Raw genomic sequence first — 25,084 nt, forward strand, 5'->3', positions numbered from 1 at the left:
TAAATGTCTTACTGGATTCACAAGTTTTTTGTTATTATTTATTTTCTCAATTAATGGAGCCTAACGGCTAAGCATTAATGGACAGGAAGAAATGTATTCCTTCTAAAAACTATTTTTAAGGTTTCCGTTAAAATAAAAATATTCCCTCAAATATACATCCAGGTGTGGTTGCATAGCTCAGCAAATCACGTATTAAATCTATACTATGTTATTCTTAAATATATTTGACAGTACAGACTGGCAAAAAAGAATTAACCCTCAAGACTGGACTTATTGTCAGGTAAATATATGAAGGTTTTCGACATAGTAATTCAATTGACATCGTGTGACATGTTTGTGTATATTTAATTCTTAGGTACAATAATCACCAACCAATGTAAAACTATCACATCCATTTTTAAGGCATTTTTTCATCTCATTCTTCAAGCAAGCTTATGCAGGAAGCTGGAACACCTTTTCTGAAGTTTATTCCCACAAGAAAAATACTATTTGCTTCATTCAGCTAATTCTCTTAGAGAAACGAAAAATAAATAGATCAAGAATATCTCTAAATACATTGAAACAATTGAAACAATTTCATGGGGCTGTCCCCAATGGCCAAGACTTTGTTTTCTAGACTTAATTCACAATACATACAGCAATCCTTTCCTAGATGGTGTTGGATCTAGGAAACCAGCAACCCAGCAGAATGGGTGGCATATTAATTAAATAAATAAATAAATAAATAAATAAATAAATAAATAAATAAAATGATAATAATAATAACTATTATTGTCTTTATACAGTTCCAGCACAATCAGGTTCTTATTTAAAGTTGACCATGTCAGATTGTACCATAGTATAACTACTGTACATAAAATATTTTAAATGTATTTTTAAAATAATAATTAAAAACTATGTGTATCACAATTAAATATATGCACATTCCAATTGACCTCAGACGCAGCATGGATTTCGTGAACAACAAGCTGCCTGTCACCATAAAAACATATATGAGCTGCAGTGATATCATCAATACTTCAAATACAACAGAGGGGGACAAGGGCCAATCATAACTGTAGAAAATTCAGTGCAACTGCTGTGAATGTCAGTTTAATTATCCAAACCCTTATACAAGGCAGAAGGATGACCCATGTCTAACAGGAGAAAAAACATTACAAGGCCTACTGACAAAAGAGGTTGGATCATTTGGTAGGTACATATAAGTACAAAGAGGTAGAATGAAGCATGAGGGGTACACATAACCACTCATGATAGACAATAATTTTATTACATTCCTACTGCATAGATGACATGTAATGTAGTTTCATATTACTTTTTATAATGCTGGCAATTGAAGATTATTAGGAACTGAGAATATTAGCAAATTATAGCACACATTTGTTCTATTTAAAAATGCATTAAGTATACAGGCATACTTCTAGTTAATATCCAAAACGTTTATTTCACTAACGAAGTCCTGACTGTAAAAAGTGCTTACCTATGAAAGGGAAATCTTCGGGAAAACAGCATTCACCATTGCCCTTTTATTGAGAAATACTAAGATTTTAAGCAATTAAACCATTATCAGACATTTTCTTAGATCTATTCAGTGAACTGCTGAGAATACTGACAAGTAAAATAGGAGGGTGGGTGGTGGCTCAGCCTTATAAAACTTCAGTGCCTTAACATGATACTGAACAGATCCCCATTCTTCAAGCCAACAGAACTAAAAAGAAATGCTTCATATATGTTAATTTCCTACATGGATGCCACTTTTGTTTAGAATGTTTGTAAATTCTAACTCAATGAATGGTATAGAAACATTTGATGGCACAGCATGGTCAGATAAGCAGACATGGAACTGATCAATAGCCTGGATGGAAGACAATCAGGAGACCAAATAAGTATAATCTTAAGCACACATGTACCACAGCCAAATATATTCATCATGCATGAAAAGTAATATGCATATAGGAAATTCATCAGCTATGAAGTGATCTTCAGTCACCTACGAAGAGCACAGTTCATTTTTCACAAGTTTAAGTGGCTAAAGATTTACATCATGCAATCAGTTGTATCTTGAAGCATATCAAATTGAATGACAGAAGCCTTATCTTTATCTCTGTAATAAATGTTGTAGAACCAAACTGCAAACAACATGCCATGGAAAAGAAAGTATAAGCATTCAAGGGGGTCAACGTTTGTATCTCTAACCTGGATGGAATCAGAAAATCTCACAAGTTATTTTAGCTGCAAATCCAATTACCAAAAAATTACCGTATTAAAAAACTGAAGGGATCAGTAGTACTGCTGAATAAACTTTTTGTCCTTTTGTATAGTAAGTAAAGCAATTTGTATAGTGAGCAAGCACACTGCAAAGATCTACTACAGTGGTACCTTGGTTTACAAACTTAATCCGTTCTGGAAGTCCGTTCTTAAACCAAAAGTGTTCTTAAACCAACCGCCACCAGTTCCCTTCCACCGTTCAGATTCCATTCTTAGACAGAGGTAAAGTTCGTAAACCGGGACACTATTTCCGGTTTTGCGGAGTTCGTAAACCGAATCGCTCTTAAACAGGACTGTTCTTAAACCGCAGTACCACTGAATATGCAAAACTGTGATCAAAGAAGCAAGAAAATAACAGAAACAGAGCAGTGGTTACACATAAATGATACACTGGTTACTTACCTTGAAGATGCTTTCTCTCCTAGAGTGAACAAGGCACCCATCAACTAATGGGTTAACCCATTCCTCCACCAAGGGGACAGGCAAACAGTTAATTGACTAGCTTCAGTATGCATCTCAGTCCCTGGTGGCTCCTCCCCAGTTTCTGTCCATGGCACAGATATAGACAGAAACCTGTGGAGTTTATTTAACACGTTTATAGACCACCTCACAGCATTAACACCATTTAAGCAGCGTAGAAGAATGGAATAGGACATCAAAATACAAATTTTAAAAATAATGAAATCATTTCAACGAGCTATAAAATAAAAAAAACAATAAAACCATATTTACACTTTCTAAAAACAATACAACTATTTCTGGGGCTCTACAATTGACATTCCTTAAATGACTGAGTTAGACCCCAGGAAAAGCCTTCTTAAACAAAATATATTAAGTAGGCAAGAGGTTTAGAGGAAAGAAGTGTGGGAGACTGCACTTAAATACAACTAGCATGCATGAATGCTAGCAAGTATATGAAGAGGTGAAGACAATACAGCTGGATTCCCAGACTCAACTTGGTCATGCTCCCTCTTCTCCAATGAGAGGAAGTAAAGCCTTCTCATCCTCTTCTCTCTCTCTATTTTTCCCCACACATTTGGATTTTCCCATTAGGATCACGTGAAAGAGAAACACAGCAGAAAAAGCAGAGAATTGGGGAGAAGTGTTTAAAATGAGCAAAGGAGCAGAAAACCTCGCTGAAAAACTAGAATTTAAGGTAACCAAAATATTGTCCCGGGCAAAGCATGGCATGAGACTTGGGAAGAGTCACTAGGGCCTGGGAAACATTAAAAAGGGTGATGGGTCCCTTCTTCACCCCAAGCACAGAAATGTCAATCTCTTGGTATTCTCAACAATGAGAACATGGTGCTCTATATAAACCTGTGGCACCAAGGCACAAGCCTGTTTCTCACCTACTTTCATTATTTCTATATATCCTGAGGGATAATGTTGTGGGGGAAAATAGTAAATATATTTATCAGAAGTAGGACTATCCTGAACTTTGGACGTAGACCTAGCAATAGAACCCATCAGCCAGAATGAAAATTGATCCACAGATACTAATTTTTCCCGTTTTGACTAACTTGGATCGTGTTAATCCCCACTGTACATCCCTCAGTTAAATATATTTTCACCCCTGTTATGTATTCTCCCCACTCCCCAGACAGTTAAGAAGTGTTAAGATGTCTTCTTAACACATTTCCTCCAGATTCTTGATGCCCAAGCAAAAAAGCTCAGTTAAGAATGTAAGACCATAACTGCTGGATCAAATCAAAGGCACATCTAGTCCAGCATTCTGTTCTCACATTGGTCAACCTACTTGTGATACCCAGCAAATGGTTATTCTGAGGACTAGTGCCTCAGATATTTCAACATATCCATCATTGCTAATAGCCATCGACAGCTTTATCCTACATGGATTTGTCTAATCCCCTTTTATAGCTTGTCCAAACCATCACAACTTCCTGCAGTAGAAAATTCTATATTCAGCTATGCACTCACTGTGTGGAGTACTTCCTTTTGTATCACCCAACATTCAGCTTAACTGAATGAACCCTCATTCTAGTACTGAGAGTTAGCTATTCACTTTACTGTAAGTGTTTTTAGTGACAGAGTGCTGGAGACAGAAATTAAATGGCCCACTTTTGGTTCTGAGGTAGGCATGGTTAAATATAAGGAAACTGTGATATTATTGGAACAAAAGAATTCATGACTCCATAAAGAGCTAGACTGCAGTTGTCTTTCCAGCAGCCAATAGTCCTGCAGGATATTCAGATGGGGCAAACTTTCACTGAATGTCCAACAGTTAAGCCAATGCATCTCTTCCCTTCTACTCACCATCCCAAGCTGGGAATGGGAGAAGTATGGTTTTTGCATTATTTAAACAAATGTTTCTCAAACTTGGGTCTCCTACAGTTGTTGGACTGCAGTACCCATCATCCCTGACCACTGCTCCTGCTAGGTAGGAATGATGGGAGCTGTAGTCCAACAACAGCTGGAGACCCAAAGTTTGAGAAACACTAATTTAATCTGTTGGAAAACTCTCTGCTGAAACTCAGTAGTCTGTAAATTTACTTGACAAAACTTTTTCTTATACTGTCATTGTCCCTCTGAACTCCAATAAAACAATCCTTACAGTTTAAGATAGAATCTCTTGTATTTTCATGTCACAAGCAAAGTGCTATGAAGTAGAAGAAGAAGAGGAGTTTGGATTTGATATCCCGCTTTATCACTACCCGAAGGAGTCTCAAAGCGGCTAACAATCTCCTTTTCCCTTCCTCCCCCACAACAAACACTCTGTGAGGTGAGTGGGGCTGAGAGACTTCAGAGAAGTGTGACTAGCCCAAGGTCACCCAGCAGCTGCATGCGGAGGAGCGGAGACACGAACCCAGTTCCCCAGATTACGAGACTACCGCTCTTAACTACTACACCACTCGGGCTCTATTTTGACAAGGGTTGCAGATGATGGTAGCTGGAAAAGGGGGGCAAATTATTCCATATACCCTGTGCATCACAAGGAAACATTACTGAGAACAGCAGCCTTTAAAGACATTTCAGGAAAAGAAAAAACTCAAGAGTAATATATTCATTGCGTCACTACTAATACGTACTAAGTTAATTAGGAATTTCCAATTTGAAATTATACATATATTAATAACTGTCTTTCACTTACTTCACAAACTGCCAATACATATTAAACAGTCACCCTTAATGAAAGCATTTTCAGTAAACAAAATAAATGCTAAACCAACTGAATGATTAGCACCACCATGTGGTAGACACACAATTCAAGTAAAGACTTTAAAAACTGTCTAATTTTGAGTACTTTGACAGGAAGCCTCGACTGTTGGTGCTTAGCTGCAGTATAAAGCATAAATTAAAATCAGATAAACATACTAATTTTAGAGGATCCTCAATACAGATGCTAGGATCACAGAAATAAAGTCAGAACTGAGCAGACTCTGATATAAAAACTATTGAAGATGGCATGGTATACGGCAGGCATGTCCAACTTTCAAGAGACTGTGATCTACTCCCACTATAAAAAAACTGACCGTGATCTACCAAAGTTGTTGAGCTTTTTTCAGGAAGCCAGAGTTGTTGAACTTTGAGCTTTTTTTGGGGGGGGGGTGTTGGGGTCCCACAATCGACCATGGACCCCACACGATCGACCAGTAGGTAATGAGCAACCTGTTGGACATCCCTGGTTACTGTCGAACGTGGGCTCATTTTCCTTTGCCTTTGCCTAAGAGCACCCGGCCCCTCTCCCCTGCCTGGATTTTCTCCTGATATCTGTAATGGAAGACGGAGTTTTTGCTGTGAGGCAAAACGCTTTCACAGAGCTGTTTTGATGAGCGACTAATCCTGTTCCCCCTTCAAAGTCGTCGTCCCCAAAACGGAACCCCAACATGGTCCCCCCCAAAATGGGCATAAAACGGGGTATTTCATTCCTCTATAAAAAGGTCAACCACTTTTACCTGAACCCCTAAAAAAGAGGGGCAGATCACTGTCAGATTTTAATTCTGAAAGTAGACTGCAGTCCCTTGGGAGTTGGCCACCCCTGCTGTATAGGAACTATTAAGTTTATTATCTATTGGTGAAATGCAAAAACAGGAATCTCTTTTTAATTTTCCAAAACATAGGAAGCTGCCTCACATCATGCTCATTTCATCTAACCAAGTATGGCCTACTCTATCTGGCACCAGCACTGCAAGGTCTCTGTCAGTGGCCTCACTTACTGTTTAATCCTTTTAAAAGAAGTTGATGGGGATAGAACCTGGAGTTTCTGCAAGCAAAATACATATTCTACCACAATTCTCTTATGATTTCATTTTATGATTGCTTTTACCTATGTACTGATTAAAGGCATTAAATTACAAACATTTCATATTTACCATCAAAACTGCCCAGAACTGCTTTTTAAGCTAGCTTTAGGAAGATAATAGAAAAGTGCTAATCTGCACCCTAAGTTATCAGTGATTTGCACTGTAGGCAAGTTAAATAACTTTTCCTCTGGCCAAAAGCACTATCCCAAACTATGTGAATAGTAAACTGTGGGTGGAATTCAACTAACTCTTACTCAGAGTACACACTGAAATTTATGAGCACAACTAATATAAGCCCATTCATTTCAATTAGTATTCTCTGAGTAACTGTCAGTTGAATTCTACCCTATCTATCTACTGGGACACGACTGAAGGTTGGCAGAATTTTTGTTTGTTTACTTCCATAGTAAAATAGCTTCAATAAAATTGTAAGCTGTTTTCTTTATTTAGCAACTTGTAATTAAATTAATATGCTGATATTGTTTATGAACTACACACATGTCTCAAGTAGAAGTATCTGAAAATTAATTCTGTGTTAACTCTAAAAACAAGGACTCTTTTTGTGGTTCCAAGTACACTTACCATTTATGCCTTCCTTTTAATTAAAAAATGTTGAAGATTACGTAAGTAGACTTATTTTCACAGTTCAAGAAACAAAACTTAAGTTGTTTATAAATACATACAAAAAATTGTTTCAAATTTAATTCTATAAAGTGGCACCGTCAAAATAAATGTGAGAGACGACACAGATAAAACATTTTTATAATCAGTCAACCACCCCAGTGTGATTCACCAAAAGTAAAAAGATTATTATTAAAATAGAAGTTAAGTAGTACTGCCAAAAAATCTACACAAGCCAGTTTTGTTTTCCCTTCCCATTCATTTAAAAACACTTACATGCTGTTTGACAGAATAAGAAGGTTCTACTGGTACTAACATATTAAAATTCAAAGATACAGGATGTCTTTACCTTAACTCATCTCGTAAAACAAATCATAATTTAAGGAGATGAGGCACATGAAAAATGTATCACAACCAAAAAGCATTACCAATTTAAAGATCACTTGACATAAACAGTGAAAAAAATCTTCGGTGAAAAAAAGTCTCTCCAGTACTGGCCAATCTCACTAACCAAAACAGCAGAAAAATGGGGAAGACCTCTGCTGTTAATCTTAAGAGTGCAGGTATGTAGATATGGGTGAAGGAAGTCCTTCAAGTAGTTCAGGCCCAAATCATTTAGAGGCTTTAAAGAGTTAAAACTAGCCTGTTAAATTGGGCATGGAACTGCACTGGCTGCCAGTCACATGAACTCTTCTACCCACCCACTTCCCAAAACCCAACCCTCACACATGTCCTGTTCGTTCCTCTTGCAAGTTCACAACTCTACGAGAAGAAAATCTACCTAAGCTGAGGATGGGCCTCTCTTTAAGGTTCACAGCAGATTCTGAGATTAAAAGGGGTACAGCATGTACATGGCTATGCCATGTGGACTTCGCATGGCATATAACTCTGTGCTAACTAGGGTTACACAAGCAAAGCTGTTTATTGCACTGTCTTCCTTCTAACTTTTAAGAGGTAGCAATGGAGGCACCTGCCAACTCACTTGGAGCGTTTTACGTTAAAACGTTTACAAAATTATAGAAAAGACATTAGCATAAATGCTTAATTTAATATGCAACTTGTCCAGACTTCACACATGCAGGTTTTATCCACATTCATTGGAAGAGAGTAGATGATGTGCCCTTCTAACAAAGCAAGGAAAACATATGAGTGAAATTTTCCCCCTACTAGTATAGTTAGATCACCCTCTTTTTTTCACGAGAAAATGTTCAGAATGCATGAGCACCACCCATATTTTCCTCTGGAAGAGAGCAGAAAAAGCCCTGGACAAACAGGGCTCTCTACATAAAAGCTAACCCGCTGGACCAAGACCCACAACTACATAAAATGCTATAGAATCTTTCAGGTTTTGTAGTACTTTGAAAGGTTATTAAACTGTAGGTAAACATTAGCTAAGTAACTACACACAGCTGGATGATACTACATTCCAACATAACATTAACTTATAGAGCAAAAATGTCATACCAGCTTTATGGAAAGTAGTCATGAAGTGTTGCTGCTGAAGCACATTAGCCTCAAGATAATAATTATTACTGCTACTTACAAGCAAGTGCAATTACATCTATCTTGCAACATCTTGAAAACAACTTCTTTTTCAAAGTAGATTTAGAAGCAAATTATGGGGAATGAAAGCAAAATGAACATCTCTCCCCCACCCCAAACTTTCAGCTACCTGCTACATTAAATGATTATCCTCTTTCGAACAGCATATTTCGTAAAATGCTCAGATCACCACTTCAAGTAGTCACAGCCACTAGTCATATCCACAGAAGATAGGCCTCCAAATGATAAAATTTATGGGTGCATGTTGGACAGTACCAACCAAATACAGTTTCAAAATTGTTAAGTTATAACTCAATAAATAGCATATTGTGAATTTACATATATATTCCACTTACTATAAATTAGTATGCCAGATTATGTAGATATTGTTTAAAACTCGCCCTATCCATTAGGTTAAAGGTGGGTTTTTTTAAAAAGTGCAACACATTTCACAACCTATGTTTCATATCCCCTCCCCATGCTAAAGAAAATGAGCAGATAATATGTATCATTTAATCTTCATCATTAATAACATTTGCCTTACGAGGATTTCTCACAAACCAACTGATGGTTTGCATGTATGCACAGCAGTTTTCATGCATCTCACAGCACCCTGAACACAATTCAGTGGAGGCGACTAATACAATCTGCCGGAGTAACTGACTGCTGCACAATCATGCATTAATCATATCTGCTACAGCATAAATGAGAAAAAATAAATGCATAAAATTGTAATATAACACTTTTTTTAAAATTCCAGGAGATGATTTGAAGACTTTTCTCCAATTAAAGTTAGAAACACTTGGGTGAAGAGCATAACTAAAGTCTTTACAAATCATTCCACACGCCAGCTTTGAAGAAAAATCACCAGGGACAATAAAGGATCAAAGGTGCAACACAAATGAATAATCAGAGGGGAAAAAAACACTTAAGAATGGTGCAGGCACAGCAGAATTTAAGACCCATACGAGGACATATAACAGAACTGTGGGAAAACAGCAAACTCTGGTTATTTTATTTCAGCAAACTTCTCTAGGGAATTTCACCTCCATATAAGTTTAAATATGAGAGGTGAGCATAGTTATAAAACATACTATATAGCACCTTCCTAACCATTCATGCAGTTGAACTTTCAATATAGATATGAAAGTAGAGGGAAGCATTTTTCCAAAGTTTTATTTAAAAATTCCATGGAAAACATGGAAACTGTCTTAGGAATCATTTTCTCTTTTAAAATTATGCTTTTGTTGAGATTCCCTTCCAACTCTACAATTCTATCATTCTATGACTAGCTGTAGCTCTCTAGCATCTCAGACAGGTCTCTCTCATTACCTGCTGTCAGATTTCTTTTCTAACTTAAAAGTGCCAGGGACTGAATCTAGAAATTTCTGCTTCCTAAGTATGTGCTCTCTCACACAAGTATGCGCCCCCTCGTTTACATAATATATTTTCTATTCTTAAAAGTAGTAATTTTAGATTAGGTGCCCAAATATTGCAAACTTACATGTTTCCCCAAATTTCCAAGCAATTTCCCCCCTTGTATTCAAAAATTCTGGAAATTTTGCATCTTGACTCTAGGGTAGGAGTCCAGGCATCTGACCCATCTGCTACAGTGAATGACAGGAGAGGGATACCAATGTGGCTATAGTTGTATTTCCTTCCTATGGACAAATACAACCTGCATTAAAAAACATATCCTCTTACAGATGAACCTGAAGGATGACTTCAACAGGGTCCAAATGACAATTCTGACCCTTCTCTGCTTTCAAGAAATGCTCTCCCCCTCTCTTTGTACTACTTCCACTTTCATTTAATCATCAGTATTTCTTTTTTTGCCTTTGACAAAACCATTAGAAGCTGTTTGTTTCTGGACACATCTTTAAATAGGATATAGAAAATGTTCCCAGATTATTATTTTGTATGTATATGTACAGAAGACACTATCTAGCAATTCTGCATCGGAATAATTATTTGAGGTGATTTACAATAATTATTTCTTCATTTTTACTGTTACCATGTAGAAGAGGAAAGCAACAATGGAACAAAAATACCCTTTATTTGCGTTTCCGTATACTAGTTTCTCATCATATCGCACTTGCTTCATGTGTACTACAAAGTCTTCCATGGCAGACAAAATCAGAGTTGAATTAATGGCATTTTTGTGTGTGCAAATTTGACACAAAGGAAATTACAAGCAGTACAGTCCTGGGAAAGCTGAAACACATGCTTTTTCTGAAAGTTGCTCTCAGTGCAGAGGATTGTACAGACAGTAGTTTCTGTTCTATTAGGACTAATGCTTAGAATCTAAGCCATAGACAACATAAGTTAGAAATGAATATGAAAAGGAAAGGGGGTAATCATTTATGTTAGTAATCATTATTACTTTAGAGATGTGGCCACTGTTTTCTGTTATGGAGTTATGACAAATATTAGATCATTACAATGGTTCCAGGAATAACTTTTAAAGAAAGTAAGTTATAATGGAGAGAAAGTAAAGGCAGACAGGAAGATGATACTTTTATCACTAACAGGTTTAGGAAAAGCATGTGTCCATTTCAGTAAATAAGAGTTCTACTTACATTATCCATGAAATTGGACTTAAATCCTCCTTCCTGCTGTCTTCTCAATTCCTCTTGGCGCAACATCTCTTCTTCACGGCGCCTATGTTCTTCCTCATGTCTAATGGTTTTGCACAGAATGCATCTTCCTAAGATACTTATTACATCTTTTCATTCCAAAAACTATAAAATCCTTCCCTTCCAATATCACAAAAACATGATTTTCAATCTTAGAAGAACTATAGCCCCAATATGAACCAACCCAGACCCTGCAATCATCATCTGAAGCCTTTCTTCCTGTGCCTCCTCAAGAGGTCTGGAACGGGCCTTTTCTGCAGTAGCTTCCTGTACCAGGCAAAAACATTTTTCTTCCCAAGCCTTCGGCTAATTAAACTATCTATGGCCCTATGTGGAAGGGTTATTGTTTTTGTTTGTTATTATGTTACATATCCTTGTGTTTTTATACTATAAACTGCCCTGTGATCTTTGGTTGAAGGGCAGTATAGAAATTTAATTGATGGTGATGATATCATCATCCATCTACTGTTCTCTGCTTTATTTGTTGTATTTTGACCACTTTCTCCATCAATAAGAACGTAAGAGCCTGCTGGATCAGGCCAATTGCCCTGTTCTTGCAGTGGCCAACCAGATGCCAAAATTTGTATTCTTTTTTTGTTCTCTTCATTTGGACAAGACTTCCATTTTTTGAAGGATGCCTTCTTGCCTATAATAGCTTCTTTGACTCTGCTCATTAGCCATGCTGGCATCATCTTGGCCTTCATAATACCTTTCCTTATCTGCAGTATAGACTCCAATTGAGCTTCTAATACCCTGTTTTTAAACAACTCACAAGCATTTTGGAGTGATTTGATCCTCGCCCCATGTTACTTTTAGGTACCTCAAGAACCTATGTAAACATTCAACATAGTAAAATATAAGCAATGGTTTTATAACAAGTTCTAAGGTTCCTGAATTACTATACTATAATTCCTTTAACTAAAATGATGGAGAGAAGGCATCATAAGCGTTGCATCAAGAAAACAAGGCACTAGCCCTGGCAGCTACTGACACAACTTCCCACATCTGTGTCATGGTCATGGGACTTTGTAGTCAGTCTCTAAGTAGTCAATTCACTATGTATGTGTTTTAAAGGCTACAGAGGACTAGAGCTAGTTTTAAAATGGTATCTCTTGAGTTATGAAATCTCATTTCACACATCTAAGGACTATTGCCCTCTAGCGTGGATTTATAGAATACCTCAATTGTATTTGCTTTCGTTTCTGTAGCTCCTGATTTCTAAGTTCTTCCAAACGTCTCAATTCTTCCTGACGCCTCATAAGATCTGTGAAAAGTCAAAGCAGCAGCTTGCAATTATCATTTTAACAGGAACAGTTATCAATATAAAAATGGACAGTAAAAAGCACAATGAAAAGTTATGTTACCTATAAACTATGTCTCAGATTACATGTGCACTTTAGACCCCAGTCACAGTATTATTATTATTTTGCTACTGTGATTTTTTTAAAAAAAGGAATTACACATGCTGCATACATTAATAACAAAAGGAACAATGGTTGCTCACTCCTGACCTAGTGCATTTATAAAGGCTGGAGTAAAATATTTCAATGGAGGCAAGCTTGCATTTGTGGGTCATGGAGTAGAACATAGCATCAGAGCATATACAAAGTGTCAAATAAGTTTGGTCATAGTATGGTTACCTACAGGTAGCTCTGGACATTGCACAAACTTCCTGAAAAATCCCTGCTTGTGGCTTGTAAAAGTATGAAAATGTTCACAATGTATAGACACTTTAGATATATATTTCCTGCGACAACACAGACCACTTTCAGTAATTATTCAGTTTATGCAATAAAAATTACAGAATAGGGATGCAAAATACCTTGTCTCATCAGCATTAACTGGTGCTCATGTCGAGCTGCTTCCATCTCTGCCTCCAGTTTCTCCTTAGCTTCTCTAATGTTTCTATCAACTTGTTCCCGCTGTTGCTTTTCCATTTCATCAAGAGCCTTCCATCGTGAAGCATACTCAAATTCAAATGTTCCAGGTTGAGCAAAACGTGGTGGCTGTTCTCTTTCCCTAGGAGCACATCACATTTCACATGAACAGAATGCATTCATAAATGGCACAGCAAAATGCAGTTAACTGACAAATTTCTCCATTATTTAAGCAAGTCTTCCTTACGCATTCTAAATAAAAGAATTCATTTCTTTACTTATATCTAGGTCATTTAAAGCCAAACAAGATGTAGAGGCAACACACCTGTGTGTTCAAAACACACATCTGCATGAAACTCATAGAAAGAGGAACAGTTCAGGGCAATTTTTTTAATCAATTGGGGCACATTGGTGCAGTAGACAGAACCTTCTCCCAACAGCTTGCTACTGTGCAGCCCCTATTTCTCAGTCAGGGAACCTCTCATATAAGCAACCAAGGAGACAGCAAGGGACAGTGCCCCTCACTACCTGCCACTGATCCCTTTGGACACAATCCTGAGAGGGAGGGAGAAACCGATTGGGCAAAGAGGAAAAGCGATCATGACACTCATCAAAGCAGGGGGAGGAGTTCAAAATCTTACCAAGAGCCCTCCAAAAGCTAGAGCTAGCCCCATCTCTTGCACTATTTCTAATTCAGCCAGCTTTTTTTGGTGTGGAATGTGAGGATATTTCATAAGTTTTGTTATGGCTGAGGCCAGTGAGATGCATTCTAATTTTATGCATCCTTATCCATTAGCTTTCACTTCTGTTGTGGCAAAAACAGAGCCCTTCAACATGACAGTTTCCCCCTAGTTCATATTATATGTCACCAATCTATTTTAAATAAAGGTATATTGTCATGGCTAGCTTTACTGGTACCAACAATCAAGTTTTTGAATTACATCCACACCTCTCAGGAGTTAAAGCTTTACTTCCTGTTTTCTAATATTCTATAATGTGAATGTATAAAACGTACTTATGATATTGTTGTGTTTTTTGCATTAATTTCTCAGGCAGCCCATCTTCATCATCAAATTGCTCCATAGGTTCTACAATTACTGGTCGAGGGGTTCTTAAAAAGAAAACAACATTATAAATGAAACAAACTCCTGTAAAATGAAGCTGCGACAGAATCTAATATACCAATTATTAATATAATATGCCATAATATGCCAGTGTCCCCAGTTCACTTATCAAATAGCACAAATAAGCAAAATCTGCATGTTGAGTCTGTAAGCAAAAATGACTTAAGGAATATTGCTTGCATATAAACAGCAGGGTGCATACAAATTAATTGGCTCAGAGTTGATAGCCATACATATTTATGACTAACGATGAAAGGACATGGACAGTTACCTTCCATCTCATAAAGAACCCCAATATACTAAGTAACTACTGGCAGCTTTTGCTTCTTAGGGAGAGCATTTTATTTTGTGTGAGATGGTGCAGGGTGACTATATGACAAAAAGATTTTAAACAAAATTACATATTGTGCTGTTTACATGAAACAAGTCAATGTAATTCTAATGTAGCTTGACATGATCCCAGGCATTAAGTTATAATTAAGCTTGACATGATCCAAAGCATTTTTATATACAAATTCTATCATTTTTCTAAAGTAGGCTATATAAAGACATGATCCACTTTAAATCAATGTGTTATTTATGGTTATAGCAACTAATTAGTACATACTTGTTTACGAAGTACCTAAACAATAAACAGAAAATGTTGATTTAATGTTGTTGTTTTTTAATGATTAAAGTCACCATGAGTTAACAATCAACCCGCTGTGTCAAACAACATTTATTTTTATTTAACAAAACCTAACAGAATCTATTGGCTCATGTAGTGGTCTTGGAAACATGTGTACAAATTTTGGGAAAAGGTAATAAAATAATAGGTATACCAGTGCCTTTGAACTCCAAACTCTGTCTTTTATCAATTTTTGATTAATTGAATGGAGTTATTATGTAAATCTATTAGAAGCTGATCATTTGACCATATCATATGGCTGAAAGGAGTCCTTGGTTTTTCTTTAATTTGGTTCAATAAGGTAATGTTTATTTTTATTTCTGAGAAACTGGCTTATAAATGAAGGGTATCTCAGGGTGCAGCTAAATTTATGGATTTTACTTCCATTTGGCAGCCATTTGTTGCTTACATGTCAGCCAAACATGGAGATGGAAAATGCAATTATTCATAACATTAACTTTGTATTCTTTCTGCATCAATATGGTTTGTTGTTACCTTTAATTCACCAAGTAGAGAATGTACTTTACAGCAGTACCTCAGGTTAAGAACTTAATTCGTTCTGGAGGTCTGTTCTTAACCGAAACTGTTCTTAACCTGAAGACCACTTTAGCTAATGGGGCCTCCTGCTGCCGCTGTGCTGCCGCTGCACGATTTCTGTTCTCATCCTGAAGCAAAGTTCTTAACCCGAGGTAATATTTCTGGGTTAGCGGAGTCTGTAACCTGAAGCATATGTAACCCGAGGTACCACTGTATTTTGAAGTAATGGCTGTGAACCTGGCTGTTTTGTATTTTTTTCTTTATGCTATTTCATATTCCTTACCGGATTGTTATTTTAACTTCATAGCATAGCCTTGAAATATTTTTTACATACCTTGAGTTTATAAAACCTCAAAGCTGGGCTCCACTGACTGCAGGCAACTGCTGAAGCCCTCACTGAGCTTACCAAAGGTATGGGCAGTTAAGGAGCTACCTGTGTTATTCCCACTGCCAGCACAATACTCCACAACAGGGTGTTTTGGGGGAAGAGCAGGCCAAGGCCAGGCCCACTTGTTGAAGAAGTTTGATTTATCCAAGCCTGCAGCTGATTCAGTAAGAAAAATGGCTGCTGCCATTCTGAGCAACTTCAGAGCAGATTTACGATAGCTTTGTAGCTTTATTATTGGTGACACATTTTTACTTCTAAAAGGATTCTGAAAGCTTATTTAGCTCTCTGTGAATACTAACAATCTGAACACTAAAAGGGCCTAACTCAAAATTCCATAGAATATGCATTGGAACCTCAACGTCCACAGAAACCGGCAGCATTCTCTACTGAGCAAAATGTATTTCAAGCCAACTGTTTTAAGGTCTGTTGCACCTAGTACTTCATTACAGTTCAGTGGCTGATTAAAATAATCCCATTTGCAACAAAAATTCCTGAAAGATTTACTACAGGGGGAGAGGCTTACATAACTGGATACAAAGAAACATATCAAAGTGCCATGGTTATATATGTACCAAGCATGGAATTATAAAAGCAATTATTATTTTACAACATATCATTTCAGGGCCAGTTCTTAGCCCAACAAACAGACAGAGTGATCACCTGTGTTTGTGGCTAAAGCATACAAAGAAGAGGAAATTATCATATTAAGTGACACGCCACCGACATTTTGACAGTCGTAAACAAAGTTTAAATTACAGTAACAACCTTTGGGAATTTTAACTGAACATGCCTTCCCACGCCATTATGTGTGTTCCTGGGTTTGGGGAATTGATAAAGGTTAGGGACTCTGCTGGTTTACTACCAGTCTTGCTGTCCAGCAATCTCATTGCCTGAGGTGACAAGAGCTAGTGTCTGAGGTAGACTCCAATACTGATGGTTTTGGGGACTTCTCATCCATGCTGAGGCAACAGGCTCTAGGGTGGCTCAGGACTTCATAGCTGCCATGACGACAATGGGGCTGTCCCAACATGTCATCAGCCAAACACATGTGGCAGGCCACAATCTGAACCTTGTTTTCTCAACTGGAGAGGTTATATGAAAGTTGTGAATATTGACATCCGCCACTTGTTATGGTCAGATCACTTCCTGCTGAGGACAATACCTTGGGATACTTTTGCATCAACATCTCAGTGCTACTTAAATCTATTCCTTGGTTGCTTGCAGGTTCACCAAAAATGGAAAATTGTCAGCTACATCCTATACAATGTTGGTCTTCTGTCTAGGCTGGCTTCAAGGATAAATGAATTTACCCTAAACTTGCCTCTTGGAGAAAGTTCATCTAAGGCTTCAGGTCTTGCCTCATCATTGTATTGTGGGGGTTTTTTTGTACTCTCTGCCTTCTTCTTACAGTTTTGTACTCTACAATTGGTAGAGTAAGTTTTGCTTGCTGCTCAATTTCATCGAAATTAACCCTGGACCTTCTGCATATTAAGCAGATGGGCATCACTTATTTCACAGAGTTGGGATTGACCCAACAAATTCATGCTCACATAAACTAAGATTTTATTCCAGAGCAATGAATATGGGATTTTTGGGTACAACATTAGCTAAGCTGCACTGTGTCTAGAATCTACATTATGTTTCAGACATGCCGGAATCACTATCAAGGAGCAATGGGCAGAATAGTTAGAAGGGTTAATACCATCTTGCTAAAATGGGAGTAATAACTAAATGTCTTAGATTAGGAGCAGGCTTTCTCCTATGTCTCTGCATAGTAACATTTTATCCAAGTGATAACTACCATATTTAATAATAATAAATAAAAATTTTATTATTTATATCCTGCCCATCTGGCTGTGTTTCCCCAGCCACTCTGGGCAGTTTACGGCATATGTGAAAACATAATAAAACATCAAACATTAAAAACCAACATCTTACACAATATCTTTCAAATATGCAGACTAAGGACTATGAGTAGAAAAGCCAGCATGATACAGCAGATAAGTGCTGAATTTAAACTCATCATCACCTCTCAGACTAGACTGCTATGGTGCAAGACCCTTCAATTAAGGGCTGCAAAGTAGCATGAGGATTAAAATCATTCTCTTATACAGTGGTGCCTCGCAAGACGAAAAGAATCCGTTCCGCGAGTCTCTTCGTCTTGCGGGTTTTTTCGTCTTGCGAAGCAAGCCCATTAGAGGTTTAGCGGCTTAGCGCTACAGTATTAGCGGCTTAGCTGGCTTAAAGATCAGCTGATAAGCGGCTTAACGATCAGCTGATAAGCGGCTTAAAGATCAGCTGATAAGTGGCTTAACGATCAGCTGTTAAGCGGCTTAAAGATCAGCTGATAAGCGGCTTAGCATCAGCTGATAAGCGGCTTAAAGATCAGCTGATAAGCGGCTTAGCCATCAGCTGATAAGCGGCTTAGCATCAGCTGATAAGCGGCTTAAAGATCAGTTGATAAGCGGCTTAGCATCAGCTGTTAAGCGGCTTAAAGATCAGCTGATAAGCGGCTTAGCCATCAGCTGATAAGCGGTTTAGCGGCTTGGGAAAAGGGGGGGGGAAACCCCGCAGGAACTCGCAAGACATTTTCGTCTTGCGAAGCAAGCACATAGGAAATTCGTTTTGCGAAGCACCTCCAAAACGGAAAACCCTTTCGTCTAGCGGGTTTTCCGTCTTGCGAGGCATTCGTCTTGCGGGGCACCACTGTACTTCCCCCTGCCTTGGATGCCTCTGAAATCTGTAATATATACTTGCTATAAAGTAGAGTCATAATCTTTCACAGAAGCCACTGTCACTATCAGCTTTTTTAGGCTGAAAAAGAAGAAATCTAAACTAGGTTCTGAGACCAATTCAAATTTCCAAGAGTTTTGAGCTACTTCTATTGCTACTTTATCAGATAGTCCAATTACATAGTTTTCTTTATACATATACCACAATAAATTCAATCAGGAACTTACGTCGTCAGCAGGAATGCTCCATCGTTGCATCTTTCTAGAGCTTTACGTGCTGGGGGTTTTGCAGCAAACTCTACGAAACCTTTCCCAGTTGCTCTACCACGATCATCTACTACAACAACAGCTCTTTCCACAGGGCCAAATTGAGAGAAAGCTTGTTCCAGAAGCTCATTGGAAACAACAGGTGAAAGATTCTTTACTGTTAAAGCAGCTCCATGAGTAGCAAAACGAATTCGAAGTGGTCTGCTCTTCAAAATAGTTCCATCGAGTTCTGCCTTTGCAATTTCAGCTAGTGTCCTGGATTCCTTTTCAGGAAAAAAAAAAAACATATACACATAATGCACAGTTGAATATAACACACCAATAATTCATTTCAACATTTTATGGGGGGAATTCAACTTTGCGCTTTTCAAATTTTTCCAGCTATGCAAGCATTCCAGCTTGCCAGATGGAACAATACCCATCTCCCAGCACTGTTCTGGGGGTTCTCCCAATGCACAACCCCAAGTCAATTTCAGAATGCATGTAAAGGGGAAGCCACATTATGCAAGCTGAAGTCCTTGTGCGGGGCTTCCATAGACAGGGCTGGTTAGGTGAATCCCACCCTATGTACTTTAAATCTGCAAGTACTCTGTATTCTGTTTCTGATTTTCTATGACCAGGCTTCAACAATTCCACTCTCCATTGCCCTCTAGCATACATGGTGAGCAACCTGTCTTCTTTATAACTTTGAATCAGTGTTAGAAACTGGGATAGAAAAGTTAGGGGTCAAATGGCTTCTAGGACCTGGGTTGTGGGCGCCAAAACAGAATGTCTAGTCGCCGCTGGGGTGTGTGTGTCGGCAACACTTTATTTTTTTGATAAGCATGAATTAATACGCAATTCACATAAGTGACACATTGTTAATATCACATTTTAGCAGAAATTCTTAATGAATGTTTAATAAAAATATTGGCACCCTACTTCAGTTTTCAAAACACCCTACTCCTTATTGTTAAACTCCTTAACATATTGCCTATCTGTAACATATACTTTGAGGCTTCAAGGCACATACATTTCTGTAATCCTTGAGTGTCAGCCAGGCACAAAAAAATGGCACCCAATCCTTTTGAGATGCTCACAAATGGAGAATCTTTAGGTGCAAAATGCGCCTGGCACCCTGCTAATTTCAAACCCTGCTTTGAATCTACAGAGGTGTTTGGGAATTATTATTATTATTAATTTGTATACCACTCGTCATTTGTAACTCATAGGGCAGTTCACAACATAAAAATACATGATAAACAACACAAAATGCATGATAAAAATAAGAACAAAAACAAACCAATCATCCCCCTAGCAGGTGAACTGTGATCACTGCAACATCCCCTGATGTGAAGATGGGAGGAAGGTTGGGGGTTGTTTTGGAGCTTGAAAGCCTAGGCAACACAAAGTCAAACCATCCACACATCCACACCTGAGTCAGCTTTTCTTCCTCCATAGAAACCCCTGACTATTATTTACGAGCATCCCCCACCTTTTTATCTATGAATGCCATGTAATTTTTACGCTGCTCAAAGAACCTCAATTAGTGGGCAGCATAGAAGTCCCATAAATATTCCAAAATAATCTCAGTTTGGTGTTGGGGAAGGAGGAATATCTTAAAGCTGGGGGAACCAATGTGGCACCTGGGGGCACTACAGTACCCTCAAACATCCCTAGGTGTTTGCTGAGGTCCCCAGTCCCACTTAGCATTAAGAAGCCACCGTGTCCCTCACAGAAATTCTGTTGGTGCAAGAAACAGGAGGACGTGTAAAAATAGCCCTTTATCATGAGGCAGCAAGAGAAGCCTAAATAGTTTTCAAAAAGGTTGTGAATTGGTTCCAATATCCCGTCAATGTCTGCTTATCAGAGCAAGTGGGGATAATACATGTTAATTATGATTAGAACTAAGTTTGAAGAGCTCAGTAGGAATGCCTGACCAATGTTGCTGCATTTCGGGCACAAAGAAAAGTTAGTCCTGCTTTCTATCAACCCATGATGTTAGATTTGTGGAGCAGCCTGAATATAGACCAAGCAGTATAATTTAAATTTTATAATTTAAAACACAATGTGTCTCCTCAGCCACCTACTGTATTGCGGCATGCAACTGTTATAAAGAATGGTGGAACCAATTAGATGGGCAGATGATATATGAGGATGGGGAAAACGCAGGTGGCGGCTCACAGTCACACGAAGACATGTGAGACCACCCATTAAATACTTGAATGGGGTAACCATTTTGACACAAACTTGAGGAAAATAGTCATGGAGCTTGGGAATATGGAACAGCTTTATCTCTTTTTCAGGATTGGTGCGGACAACATTTTAACTCTTGACCATGGGATAGCTCAGCTGGCTACAGCATAGTGTTCTTATTGCAGCCGGTTTGATCCCAGTATAGGACATCTGCATACAGTCATACCTCATGATACGATTGCTTCTGGTTACGTGTTTCTGGGTTGGCGCACCACGGCAAACCCGGATGTACCACAACAAGTTACTTCTGGGTTTCGCCGCTCGCGCATGTGCAGAAACGCTAAATCGCGTCACATGCTTGCGCAGGCGTGCCGCTTCTATTTGCGAGCGCTGCGGGTTGCAGACATGCATCCGTCACAGATTATGTCCGCAACCTGAGGTTCCACTGTATTCCTGCATGGGGGGGTGGACTAGATGATCCTCGAGGTCCTTTCCAACTCTACAATTCTAAGAATCGTCAATGGTATTTCTGTTGGGGGGCCTTTCCTCTGAACAGCTTCATACAGGATCCACATCAGTTGCTCCTGGGGTGTTTGAAGGACAGAAAATCGGCTCCATGGCTGCAAATGAACAAAAGCCATTCATTCATCATCAAAACTGGCTGTGAACGTGGGTTACGGAGGACAACGGCAAACGGAAGGAAAAGTCGTAGCCCCACGTACTTACAGGAGGCACGTGAAAGGAGGGGAGGAGGCCACCCGCGTGCACAGCGGCTTCGCGGGGTGGGGGCTTGTGTGAATGTGTGTGTGTACGCGCGTCTATCGGGAGGAGTGTGGCTCGCTCGTGCGCGCGCACTCGGTTTCTGCAGCAGAGCCGTTCCCGAGTGAGGGGGCGAGCAGGGATGGACACGTTACGGCCTCGTTCACACGTGAGCGGGGTGGGGGGAGAGAAGTAGAGCGAGGACGGACACTGGAACATTTTCCTCTCATTCTTCTCTCTCACACACACACAGACTCTCTCTCTCACACACAGACACCATTTCCAAGGGAAACCCCGGGCACGCTTCCTCACCAGCCGAATGAAGCCGAAGCCGCGGTCCCGGTTAATGAAGACCTCGCTGGGCTCCCCGTAGCGCTCGAAGAGGCGCTTGAAGTCCTCCTCGGTGATGTCGGTGGGCAGGTTCCCCACGAAGAGGCGGCACCGCTGCGTGTAGCTCTTCTCGCCGGGCTTCAGGAAGCTCTTGATGTCGACGGTGAAGCCGGCGCCGCCGCCCTGCTCCTCTTCCTCCTTCACCATCACCATGGCCGCCGCCGCTTCGTTGTCCGGCGGAGGCTCCAGACCGCGCAGCCCTTTCATGCTGCCGCCGCCCACCATGCTGATCGGCGGGGCGGCCGCCGGGGAGCTGTTCTCAATCCTCACTTGCTTCAGGTTCCTGTTCGCCGACATCGCGCCGAGGGAGGCGACGCTGCTGCGGAGAGGAGACGAGAGGAGGCGGGCGACGGAGATCAGCTCTCGGGCGCCGAAGCCGTTTCTTTCGGCCACCGGCGACGGAGGGACAAGCTGCGCGCGCGCGCAGACACACGCGCACACAAAAAAGGAAAAAGAAACCCAACCCAAAATGGCGGCGGGAGCCCTAACTCGCTGACGACTCGTAACGCCGCCCCGCCCCCTCCATCTCGCCTCCCGCTTTGTTAGTGCGCAGGCGCGCGAGGTTTGAACTGCCGCTGGGCAGCGCGCTCGGCTTGGAAGCTCAGTGCGCCTGCGTGTCATCCTCGCGCCTGGAGCCTTGGCAATGCGCGGAGACAAAAAGAAAACGTCCCCCGCGTTCGCTGAATCTCAGTCCTGGAAAGGGATAGCGGGGGTACCAATCACTATGGGGAAACGTTTCATTCTAAAGGAAGCACTTCGTTAATACAGTAATCATCCCTGCTCCAACCTCCTTAACTTGAAACGCAAAGTTTTTATCATTAGATGGCTTTCCAATGTACCAATGTACTCAACAAATACTGTATTGTTTTCTGTTTGTAGATTTTCCCCGTTTTTCTTTTCTTTTTTGTGGGCACTTGATTCTTAGTAGTTAAAATATGGTGTCACAATAAGAAATGTCTCTTGTTTTTGTATTTTTCATATTGAGAATATATAAAGGCCCTACATTGTTAAACTTTTTAAAAAATGGAATAAAAACTTAAAAAACCAAAAATTAACTCTGATTAAGAATTGGGGCCTGCACTTGCTTTTCCTCTTGTGCCGTGTCTTTTAGAGTGTGAGCCTGAGGGCAGGGTATGTCTCTCCACGGATCCACTCTAAGCAGGGGCTTAGTGTGGGGGGAGTTCTGCCAGGGACATTGCCCAGGTCCATTTTTCAGGGGATCACACTCCTCCCACCACCCTCCCTGAGCCAGCCCTACACCACTTTGCAAGACCATTCGGGGAGGGTGGCATGAAAGGGATGTGGCAGCCATGCACCCCTCGACCACAGCCTCACGTGATCCCCACACCACCCTCCTCAAGAGGCCTTGCAAGGCTTGGATCTGGAGAGAGTGGCACAAAAAGGGTGCAACAGTCGCCTGCCCCTCGATCCCAGAGCAAAGGTGAGGCTGGGATTGAAGAGGGCACAGCTGCTGCGTCCCCATGCCACCGCGTGTGCCCCCCAGGAGTCTTGCAAGGCTGGGATCCGAGGAGGGTGGTGCAAGAAGGGTGCAACAGCCATGCCGCTCAGGACTGGTGTCTTGGCGGCAGGGACTGGGCAGGCGCGGTGGGCTCTGTTCCTCCCCCAGGCTGAACCAGGCAGAGGGCCTTCTCGGTAGTGGCGCCCACCCTGTGGAACACCCTCCCATCAGATGTCAAGGAGATAAGGTACTATACAACTAACTACAAGGTGACCCAAAAGTAGGGATACAGCTTTAGAAACCACTTTCTTTGTTCTTGTCTCAAGTTCTCATCATTCACAATATCAGTAAAGAAAAATAAAGCTTTTATTATTTGTTTGTTCGTTTTTAGAAAGTATACCTACTTTTGGGACACCCTGTATAGTATGGTATGCAATATGAAAGCAGCCCTGTGTTGGGAAGTTTTTAATGTTCAATGTTTTACTGTGGTTTTATACTGTAATTTGTTGGAAGCTGCCCAGAGTGCCTTGGGTTTTTTCACCTGGAATTCACTGGAACTCAGTTCCAGCACCTCTCAGGTGGGCGCCATTGCCATTCTAAGAGAACAAGGGAGGTGTTCATGGAGAGTTTTGGCACCTCTTTTTCCAGAAAAATAGCTCTGCCCTTCAGCATCTGCCTCCTGAGGCAGCTGCCTCATTGTAGGGCCAGCCCTGCCTATCCCCCAGAATTGACCAGTACAGTGGTACCTTGGGTTACAGATGCTTCAGGTTACAGACACTTCAGGTTGCAGACTCTGCTAACCCAGAAATAGTACCTCGGGTTAAGAACTTTGCTTCAGGATGAGAACAGAAATCGTGTGGCGGCAGCGGGAGGGAGGCCCCATTAGCTAAAGTGGTACCTCAGGTTAAGAATTGTTTTCGGATAAGAATGGACCTGCAGACCGAATTAAGTTCTTAACCCGAGGTACCACTGTAGTGAGCAGAAAGATGGCCTTCTTGACAGTGGAAAAGCTTTCCTGGTGCCAACTCTGTTTCATTTCCATGCCAAGCAAATTCATTCTTCTGTGCCCATATATTTCAATGTGTTTTATAACTGTTAGTTTATGGGGTAGCTCTGCTGCCCAATCTTATTAGTTTTATGGCTGTCATTTATTATGCTTTTATCTGCTTTGATGCCTTTTATTTTCATTTCATTGTTTATTGATGCATTAGCCATATTTGCTGCGTGCCTTTCATCACAGTGGATCCTGTGGTGGAATACAATATGCAAATGGCAAATGACCTATATCAGCTAAAAACATTTTAAAAATAAACAAACCTGTAGATCAGATTGCTAATAAGAGCAGCAAATATACAATGTTAAAATGAAGGGTATCAA

General features: G+C 40.1%; 1 protein-coding gene across 4 annotated transcripts in view; it reads right to left on the reverse strand.

Annotated features, from left to right (window-relative positions):
• Positions 1 to 23,148, reverse strand: part of PSPC1 (paraspeckle component 1) — a 57,897-nt gene extending 34,749 nt beyond the window's left edge. For 2 of the 4 annotated variants that reach the window (XM_081002129.1, XM_081002130.1), the window contains exons 1-6: positions 22,171 to 23,146; positions 18,886 to 19,187; positions 14,225 to 14,320; positions 13,155 to 13,351; positions 12,512 to 12,596; positions 11,276 to 11,375 (exon numbers count right to left, since the gene is read on the reverse strand). In XM_081002129.1, the coding sequence (XP_080858255.1) occupies positions 11,276 to 11,375; positions 12,512 to 12,596; positions 13,155 to 13,351; positions 14,225 to 14,320; positions 18,886 to 19,187; positions 22,171 to 22,869 (1,479 nt within the window). In that variant the 5' untranslated portion in view covers positions 22,870 to 23,146. Of the gene's footprint in view, positions 1 to 10,216; positions 10,358 to 11,275; positions 11,376 to 12,511; positions 12,597 to 13,154; positions 13,352 to 14,224; positions 14,321 to 18,885; positions 19,188 to 22,170 lie in introns of those variants that run through there. The other 2 variants (XM_081002128.1, XM_081002127.1) reach the window with 2 other exon arrangements.
• Positions 23,149 to 25,084: the final 1,936 nt, after the last annotated feature.

This window comes from Podarcis pityusensis, assembly GCF_964106645.2.
Source record: "Podarcis pityusensis genome assembly, chromosome: 4".
Classification (NCBI taxonomy): domain Eukaryota; kingdom Metazoa; phylum Chordata; class Lepidosauria; order Squamata; family Lacertidae; genus Podarcis; species Podarcis pityusensis.